The 9997-nt window shown below is 38.8% G+C and overlaps 1 protein-coding gene across 1 annotated transcript; it reads left to right on the top strand.

The window, feature by feature from the left end:
- The first annotated feature begins 6557 nt into the window (after nt 1-6557).
- LOC112169115 (protein SET DOMAIN GROUP 41) lies at nt 6558-9812 on the top strand. The gene is made up of 5 exons (XM_024306065.2): nt 6558-7276; nt 7364-7403; nt 7492-7592; nt 7833-7931; nt 8739-9812. The coding sequence occupies exons 1-5, from the start codon at nt 6563-6565 to the stop codon at nt 9774-9776; spliced, it is 1992 nt and encodes a 663-aa protein (XP_024161833.1). The 5' UTR covers nt 6558-6562; the 3' UTR covers nt 9777-9812.
- The last annotated feature ends 185 nt before the right edge of the window (nt 9813-9997 follow it).

The raw sequence follows: 9997 nt of genomic DNA, 5'->3' as shown, positions 1-9997 counted from the left end.
ATTTAAACAACAATTTTTTTTTCTTCAATCATGAATAAAAAAATTTCATGTAATTCAGTCAATAGATTTGCACATACATTCGATTAATAGATTTGCATAACACATGTATATGAATTCAACCTTTATTGGGTTCATGTAAATTTTAAAAATATAATGTGAAAAGTAGGGCTGTCAATTCTGACATGACCCGATAACACGACTCGAAACCCGCACGAAATAAAGCGGGTTGAACCCGCACGATTAAAAAGCGGGTCAGCCGTGGGTCAACCCGCCATGACCCATTTAATAAATGGGTCGGCCACGGGTCAACCCGCCAACTCGAAGTGAACCCGTATAACCCGATTATGCTATACTTCTTCTTGAAATTTTGGATGTTTGAAGTATTTGATCATAGGATTAGACAGTTTGAAATATTTTGGTTTATAATTATTGGATTTAATTATTTATAAATATATATAATTACTTATATTCTTCATCTTGTAGAGTTTTTAGTGAATTTAATCAATTTATGCATTTTTTTAGTTAAACGGGTCGCATTGTTAACCCTTAAATTAGGTCATTTTATCTAACACAACAGATATATTTGTTAAATGGGTTAAGCGGGTTGGAAACAGGTAACCCGTTTAATAAGTAGGTTGGGTTTGAGTTTAAATTTTTGACACGATTATTAAATGGGTTGGGTTTGGGTTTGTATTTTACGACACGACAAATATCTTGACCCGACACGAACCCAACTTAACACAACCCATTGACAGCCCTAGTGAAAAGTACATATTTGTATGATTATATATATTCTTTTGTTCATTTTTTTTCTATTTATCTAGGGTTTAAACACTATATTTGAATTAATTATTTTTTGTTTGTTTTTTGTCTTATATTTAGGTTGTGGATGATAATTAATGACTACTACTAACATGAAATTTTTTTCTTACCTCTTAATTTAGAAACACGTATTTTCCCAATTCAATTTATTAGTGCTATTTTTTTTGGCGAAATTAATCAATATTTGGAAAGAAAAGTTAATGCCTATTTTTTGACACCTAATTCAATATATTAATGCTATTTGGAAAGAAAAATTATAGAAAAGAATTTAATTAAATGTAGAAAAGTATTGGTCTTTTTTTTTTTTTTTTTGAAATAGAAGTTGAATGCATTAGATCAACAGCCAAAAGCTAAAGTCTACAAAGTTTACATAAGCCATCCGGCAAGAAAATCCGAACTACCTATCTAAATCAAAGCAAACTCTTAAGAATCTCTGGGACGCTCACATTTAAGCGAGCCTAAATAAGAAAAAGACAAACCTCGCCTCCTACGGAAAGGAAATCATTCAACTAGCCCTAGTTTGCCAATCACGCAATTGTGGTACAAACTGAAAAACTAGAAATGTCATAGAAGACTCATAGAATCTTGTCCCATCTCACACAGGCTCATACCCAACTGAAATAAAATTAGTAAATAACTAGCTCCTTCCCTTTTGAGTTGGAGCTCATACCAGCAGATGTAGTCTTCACCTTATTCGTCTTGGGAGTCTTCTGCACTTGCCCAGCCTCATTTGCTGCACCTTGCTTTTTCTTCTCCCCAGATGGCAGCTTATTCCTACTACCAACCGGACGACCTCGCTTCCTCTTTCCACTACTAGACTTGCCCTCCTCCGGCAATGATACCAACCCTAGGTTTTCCGGCTCCAAATGCAGATTACGCTTGCCTACAGCCAAGCTAAGCTTTAACTTCTTGGGGGAGATAGTCACGCCCTCCTCAGATCGACCTCTACACTTACCGGTTATTCTCTCCGGTGTCATAGCAGTTTCCTGGAGCTCTCTGATCACCACTTGTCGTCGAGGTTTGGTCAAGAAAGAGCTCAGAGGAGGTTCCACAACCGGCTGAGGGATAGGGGTCTTAAAAACTAGGGTTTTTCCATGAATCAAAACCCGAGCATTCAAAAGTGAGTTGCTGCCTCCTTTCGTCCCCGAACTCGAAGCTGAAGCTCCCGGCTGCATCTGCATACCTCCAATCAAAGTCACTGGCGGTGCAGGTGCACTTTGCGATCCCAACACCGTCCTCTAAGCCCCGTCATCATCTTCCTCCAACGCCGGCCCCGAGCAAGGCAAGCCTACATGTGTCACCAATCCACAGATGGAGCATCAGCCAAACAGTCTGTCATACTTGAATTTGCAGAGGAATTCAACCTCGTCTTCCACCCAATACCATCTTTTAAATGGTATCAGCTTGTTCAGCGGGATTTCCACCCGAATGCGGAGCTTTCCGGCCTTCTTCCCCGTCTTATCGATCTCCTGAAAATCCCCAAGTGTGTAACCAATCATAGTCATCACTCTTTCAGACCGAAACGCAGGAGGAATACCTTGCAGTGTTATCCAATATGAGGCCATGGTCAGAGGAACCTTTTCCACGGGCGTCACACCATCATAACATGCCAGCGCCACTAGTGCATGATTGTACCCCCATGGGGCGCCCTTCCAGATACGAACTCGATCCGAAGGATCAGACAAAATGAAAAGAACCCTCTGACTATCCGTCTCCTCCACACGCAAGGATCCATTGATCCGCCATGCATTGCGGAACATCCCAAGGAAGGATCGGATCTTATAATCCAGAGCAGTGAGCAACTTCCCCACCATGAAAACCTCCGACTGACGCAAACCCTGACCTTGCGTAGGACGGAGGTCAATCTGTTTCTTTCCTTCAGCAATTGCGAGAGATGAAGCTAGCCTTGCGGCCATGGCATCAACGGAACTCATGGTTACACTGAAAGAGAGAAGCAAAGAACCCTAACCCTAACCCTAGTAGAGAGAAAGGGAGGCGGCTCTACTTGATTTTAACGACCCTTGATGTTAAGTAGAAAAGTATTGGTCTTTGTAGACATATCTCTTAAATTAATACATAATTAATAGCTTGTTTTTTTTCGTCACTTAATTAAATTCATTAATATAATTGATTCACCCTCTAACACCTTAAAAGGAAATATAAAAGGGCAAAGTTGGTGTTGTAATAGTATGATGTGGCAAGATATATTATGTGGAATTGAAAATAAAATTTGTATTTGCTTACATGGCATGACACACAGGATTTGAGGCCATAAATCTTAGGCCTCATTGAGGCCCTCTATCATTGCCCGTTGATCATTAATTTGGTGAAATGTTAAGATACAAGTTCAACAAATACACCCGGTTTCTTGACTTCTTCTTTGCCACAGTTTCCAGATCTTCTCTCTCTCATGGAAGGAAATTTGCTTGAAATCTTCAATTCTACCAACCTTTAGTTCTATCCAAGATCCCCTGATTTATTAGAGGAGGAGAAATGAATGATAAGAGAGGGAAAAGCAGAGGGCTAATTGGTCGGTGGAGGTTTTCAGCAGAGTTGGCTGACTAAAGGGGAAATCTTGCTTATGCAGGTGTTGCACTAGGAAGGGGAGAGGTCTTCGAGGCATTGATAAAGCCCGTTGGTGCCGTCACCAGAGGTGGCTGTGGATGCGAAGAAAGTCTTTAGTGAAGAGTTTCAGACTTGGTCGCGAATAGAGATTGAAAGTATAGAGGAAGGATTGAAAGTATAGTGGGCAAATCAATATCAGCCTTTAGATTTGCCTTTATACACGCATCAATTTTCCATTAAAAGCTTAGGCAGGTTAAGGTAGATAAGAAGCTTAGGAGAGGAGCATCTCCCTTCATCAATGATCATGGCCTAAGGGCAGCCGTATTTCAAAAAAAAAAAAAAACTTATAAAAAAAAATTAAAAAAAAATTGGCCCGATCCGATAACTCGACGGATAGTTAATAGCTCAATTTAAATTCGTATCTGGCGAATTAATAGATACGCGATTCTCTAATCTGATCCGTTTATAATAACGAATATTTTTAAATTTTAAATAATATCCCCAAAAATTGAATTCCATAACCAAAATATTTCCTAGAACGATAAACTATAAGGTAACCAAAATACTAAATTTCCAAACCAATACTTCATTTAAATTTTTAAGGGCTAAATATTGGTTACTACCTCGTACTTTAGGTGCAAAATCGATTCAGTCCATGAACTTCTAATTTCATCAAAAACACCCATGCACTATCAGTTCTCATCCAATAGATCATTTCGTTCGATTACCATCCAATTAGGACGTTAACTCGTTCGATTATCATTCCTTATCTTTTGTCTATCATTTCTTGGGAAAATAATTGGTTTGATTTATTTATATTTTAGCCTTCTAATATAATTTTTATTTTCTAAACAATTCAATTAACAAAGGACATAATAGGAGTTTCAAATATTTAACCATGCGAAGTAAGAATTTGCTTAATATAATACAGCTAGGACTTGGAGCAACCTCTGAACGTCCAAAAGCCTTACCAGTGTTACCTCTGGCAACACAGGAAGTAGGACTGTAGCTTGAGTCAAGTTCAGGCCTGAAAACTTCATGATGAGTCCTCACGAGTGTCAAAAACATGACCACTCAGGAGGGTCCAAAAGCTGAAAACTGATGCATATAAGTCCCACATCAAAGACAAAATGGAACTCCTCCTTCCACTCGGCTATAAAAGGTCTCTCTCTCTCTCTCTCTCTCTATTAAGACACACATTTATTACTAACCTAACGTTACTCTGTTAACATAAATACATTCATTGACTTAGGCATCAGAGGAATGAAGAGCGCCAACCGAGGTCTCACTCTTGACGCTAGGGTAATTTACTTGATAGGTGACACTATTGCATTCCCTCTCTAAATCAGCTGAGACTTCAGACCTGTGTTAGCATTAACAAGATTCAACAACACCATGAATCTTGAGCACTAAAATTGGCGCCATCTGTGGGAATCTTTGAAAAAAAAAATTAAACGCAGCAAATTACCACTGACAGTTACAAACGTGGGGTTTTTTTTTTCCTTATTTTTTGTTTGTAATTTCTTGAAAAGAAAAAACTGATTTTGTTTATTTACTATTTTAGCCTTGTAATATCATTTTTATTTTTTAAACAATTCAATCAATAAAGGACATAATAGGAGTTTCAAAAATTTAACCATCATTCCCAACAATTTGCTTGATATAATAGATTTATTTTCTTGTTCACCAAAAATATATTTATTTTCTTTCATGATTTTATTTAATATTTATTATATATAACAATTTGTTAATGAGTCGAACTTAGAATATCGCATTTACGGCTCACCACCATCGTCAAATCGCCATTAACTTTGATCATTGTCAAATTTTAGCTCCGATATCCATGGTGATTTTGATTTGGAGCCATTTGGATGTAGTTCTCAACCAAGTTTGGTCCATATGGAATTAAGCAGCTGAAGGACATTAACGTACAGTCTTTCAACCTGTTTGTTGACCATTTGTCCAAATCTGTGGTTTATCGTCTCCAAAATTGAATGATCAGGTTTCTCATTGATTTTGTCATTTGGAATTTGAGGTTTCTTTGGAATGTCATAGCAGGTAATTCTTGTAGTTCAACTTGGTACCTGTTTATCAAGTTTTGTTCTACTAGTTGTGGATTGTGAGTTGTGACCGGCCTCTTTAATCCCTGGTTCTGTTTTGATAGTGTCTTGGATTCGTGCCTTGGCACTCTTTGTGGTGTTATGCACAACCATTTGGGATTATTGTCTTCTTTATTTCTTTAGTTAATTTCTTGCATAATTTTCTTGGTATTTGATGCTTTAATTTCAGCATCTCAACTTTTTCATTTGAAGGGATCAAATTGTGTTTCTGGGGTATCTCATTTCTTTGCCGTCAGGCTATATGTTCTCTGTTGTTTTGTACGACTAGTTCATGAATTTCATCAGATTTTGTAGGTGTGGTTGTCGTAGCATGGCCTTTGTTCCACGTTCAGAAGGAGTGCTATAAGCTCTATTATTTAATGATACATGATCAAATTGTGGTTCTTGGCATTGAATTCTGATTTATATATTTTATGGTTACTATTTGATTTAGTTTTTTTCTTGCTCCACTGATTCTAATGATTCTTTGTGTTTATTTTCATGTTGCTTTTGGTTGGTTCTGTGTTTGGAGTATCTTGTGGGCTGCGGAAGCCAAAGCAGTTAGATTGCTACGAGTCTTTTGGGATAAGATCGATTACCTATCCATGGTTGCATTTCAAATTAGAGGCAGTTCTACTTGAAGACAGCTAGTTGCACTCTGGTTTTGACGGTTATTCATGCAAGTTCCAAACTCTTTTGGATAAATCCAAATTTGTTTGGTATCATAATTCACCTTTTTAGAATTTTTAGGAGAAGTGAGGACCCTTTTCCACTTCTTCAATATATTAGGGTATATGTATTTTATTTTACATGATTGTTTGGGCAGTGCACCACGACATTTGTAGGAATGCGCTTATGATTCCCAACTTCATGTTTGTGTAGATGAACCACAATGATCTTCTACCATACTTATATCCGTTGTATATTTACCTTTGAGGATTAACCTCTGGTAATAAAATATTCTATTCCAAAAAAAAAAAATTATATCGCATTTGCTGCATAAATTAAATGGTAAAAAAAAAAAAAAAAAATTTAAAAAGCTTAAATTTGCAGGGGGGTATTTACTGTAGCTGCTCATGGAGATGGAGATGAGAGCCGAAGAGGAGATAGAAGTAGGACAAGACTTAACCCCATCACTCCCTCCTCTCTCTTTCGCTCTCCACGACTCCCTTCTCTCCTCTCACTGCTCTTCCTGCTTCTCTCCCCTCCCTCCTCAACCTTTTCCTCCTCTCCATACCCCTCCCTTTCCCAACAATTCCCACCATGTCCACTACTGCTCCCCACTCTGCTCCGCCTCCGATTCTCCCCTCCACCTCTCCAGCGCCGAGCCTCGCCTTCTCCGCCTCCTCCATTCCCACCCCTCCACCTACCCCCACGGCGACTCCTCCGACCTCCGCGCCGCCCTCCGCCTCCTCCACTCCCTTCCCGCCACCTCTCCCCCGGCTCTTCCCCGCATCTCCGGCCTCCTGACCAACCGCCTTAGACTCATTGGCCACGACGGTGACCTCAGAATTCGCGACGGCGCCAGGGCTATGTTTCTCGCCAGGACAATGCGGGACGCTCAGGACGACGACGCCGTTTTGGAGGAGGCTGTGCTGTGCCTGGTCCTGACCAACGCCGTCGAGGTCCAGGATAACACCGGCCGCACCCTCGGAATTGCAGTGTACGACTCCTGCTTCTCTTGGATCAACCACAGCTGTTCTCCCAATGCCTGCTACCGCTTTCTGCTGTCCTCGCCGTCACCGCCGCAGTGCGCCGAGACGCGGCTGCGTATTGTCCCCGCCGGCCAAGTAACGTCATAAGTTACCATATATTTACTTGTTCTTCATTTTATAGTGCAATAAAATTACGAGTTTTGACATCCACGTTTGTTGCAGATTGAGAGTGGTGTTTGTACCAAGAATTTGTTAACAAAAGGTATTATGGTCCTCAATTTCGATTCGTTTTATTTGATTTTTTAGATTACGAATTTCGAATTTGAACTTAAGCTTATTTTCGAATGTAGAATGCGGGAAATGTGGTCCAAGAGTGATAGTTAGGAGCATCAAGAAAATCAGTAGGGGGGAGGAAGTCACTATTACATACACTGACTTGTTGCAACCAAAGGTATCCATGATTCTCCACCCATCATCAACTCAATCTTATGTTAGATCACTTATTGGCAAATAATGATATGAGAATCAGCTGCTGACATTCTATGTTTAAGAACCCTGTCCAAGGCTTCATTTCATTACGAGGCTTACAGGAACCCTTTCTCAGTGGCTGAATTCGTGTCATGTTTATGTTCTTCATTTGATTAATGAGGTATTTCATTATGATCCTATATCTTTCTTGTATTAATTCCAGGCTATGAGGCAGTCTGAATTATGGTCAAGGTATCGGTTTGTGTGCTCATGTAAGAGATGTAGTGCATCACCCTTAACTTATGTTGACCGTGCTTTGGAGGTATGAAATCTTATTGGTCTTTGTGTACTTTTTCTAAACTACCGGGTTTAAATATAAGGTTGTACTTGCAACTGCTAATGATCTATATCTTTTTTGTTACTGTTTTTAGTTATGTGCATCGGTTTAATACTTCATAATCAAATGTTGTAACACTTATTTATCAATTTATATAGTCCAGATCATTTCATGCATGCCCTCATTTTTTTTTATTTTTTATTCTTTTAACTATCAGCAGTGAGCCTGCTTTGTTCCTTTGTATTGTTTCAGTCTTTGATGATTCCACCATTCTGCAACCAGGTTGTCTGCGTGCTGAAAAACCTAGTAATCTTTTGGTTCTATATTATTTATGGATGTAATGTTATTTTACTAATCTAAGCGTGATCCATCCACGGTCTTTTCAAAGATCTAAACACGTCTATGAGTTCCATATCTGTGGCAGTGGCCCTGTAAAGTGAAGATTTACATCATTGAAATGTCCTATGTTCCTCATATCTTATTAATATTTTTTGTACTTGCTGATTCTTAAAAGTCTGTTTGGCATTCTTCCCTAATTTCATTCATTACTATTTGGAAAGACCTTATGGTATAATTTTTAGAAATTTCTTGCTACTAGTACTTTAGTGTGTGTGTGTGTGTGTGTGTACAAACGATCCAGTATCTTTGAAGAAAAGCACCTCTTCAACTTTGAACCAAGAACTACAATCTTAACAATTCTTTTCTTCTTTTTTTCCCATTATACCTCTCGCAACTTCATTTGCAAAATTGGATATCTTGAACGAGTATTAACGTTCATTTGCAATCCTCCAGGATATCTATGCAGTCAATTTCAACTCTTCCAGATTGAGTTCAGATATTAGCTTCAATAGAGACAAGGCAACTGAAAGATTGACTGATTACATTGATGATGCTATAGCTGACTATCTGTCAATTGGTAATCCTGAATCTTCTTGTCAGAGGCTTGAGCAGGTACTCACACAAGGTCTTTCTGATAACCAGCAAGAGGGAAATGAAGAAAAATCAGAGTTGACTTACTGGTTGAACCCATTGCATCACCTCTCTCTAAATGCGTACACCACATTGGCTTCAGCATATAAAATCCTTGCAGATGACCTATTAACTTTATCTTCTTCAATGGAGTCAATAGGCAATCATGTAATGAAAGCTTTTGGCTTGAGCAGGACAAGCGCAGCATACTCATTGTTGCTCGCAGGCGCAGCTCACCATCTCTTTAACTCTGAATCTTCCCTAGTTGTAAATGTTGCACATTTCTGGACGATCGCTGGGGATTCCTTGCTAAATCTTGCTAAGAGCTCACTCTGGAGTGAGATAAACAGATGGGATTTGCCCGTGTCAGACCACTTGGAACTATACCGTATTGCAAAATACAAATGTCCAAAGTGCTCATTGATGGATAAATTCGAAACTTATTCATTTCATGATCCAGTGAAGCATGCAGATTTTGAACATGCATCGAGGGAGTTTCTTGATTGTGTCACTAACTTAACACAAAAAGTTTGGTATTTTCTGGTTCAAGGTTGCCGCTATCTGGGACTATGTAAGAATCCTATAGATTTTTGCTGGCTTGACACTTCAAAATATTCAAGTGAATGTGAAGTTCTTACTCAGTCTACTGGTACTAACCGTGGGAATAAAAGGAGTTTTTCTGGAAGTGAAGCAGAGGAAGACACCAACCAGTTAAGGATGTATATTTTATATCTCGGTGTCCATTGCTTACTATATGGAGAATTTCTTGCGAGCATATGTTATGGTAGGTATTCCCATTTGACTTGTTATGTTCATAACATTTTAGATCGTGAAGAGAAATCATCAAATCCTTGTCATTGACTGCACATTGAGTTTGAGAAAATGTTAATTTATACTCGGTTTGCTGTTGATTACTGTATTTAGTTTCTTTTACGTTAGGGGATGAGGTGTTTAAGGATATCGAATGAGGAAAAGAATGAACGAGTTTTTGTGATCATTAGTCAAAAGAATTGCTGAAACTTTTGCTCGTTGCAGCAACTCATCATGGCTTAAATTAACATGCGCACACTAAATATGTCTAT

The sequence above is a fragment of the Rosa chinensis genome, chromosome 6, assembly GCF_002994745.2.
Source record: "Rosa chinensis cultivar Old Blush chromosome 6, RchiOBHm-V2, whole genome shotgun sequence".
In the NCBI taxonomy this organism is placed as follows: domain Eukaryota; kingdom Viridiplantae; phylum Streptophyta; class Magnoliopsida; order Rosales; family Rosaceae; genus Rosa; species Rosa chinensis.
Note: the sequence above shows the minus strand (reverse complement) of the source record. Positions and strands in the feature narration are given on the sequence as shown.

Excerpts from the sequence above, each read along its gene's own strand:
- LOC112169115 (XM_024306065.2), top strand. The coding sequence starts at position 6,563 with ATGGAGATGGAGATGAGAGCCGAAGAGGAGATAGAAGTAGGACAAGAC. Across the intron at positions 7,277-7,363 it reads GTATTGTCCCCGCCGGCCAA|ATTGAGAGTGGTGTTTGTAC; the intron begins GTAACGTCATAA and ends CGTTTGTTGCAG. Across the intron at positions 7,932-8,738 it reads ATGTTGACCGTGCTTTGGAG|GATATCTATGCAGTCAATTT; the intron begins GTATGAAATCTT and ends GCAATCCTCCAG.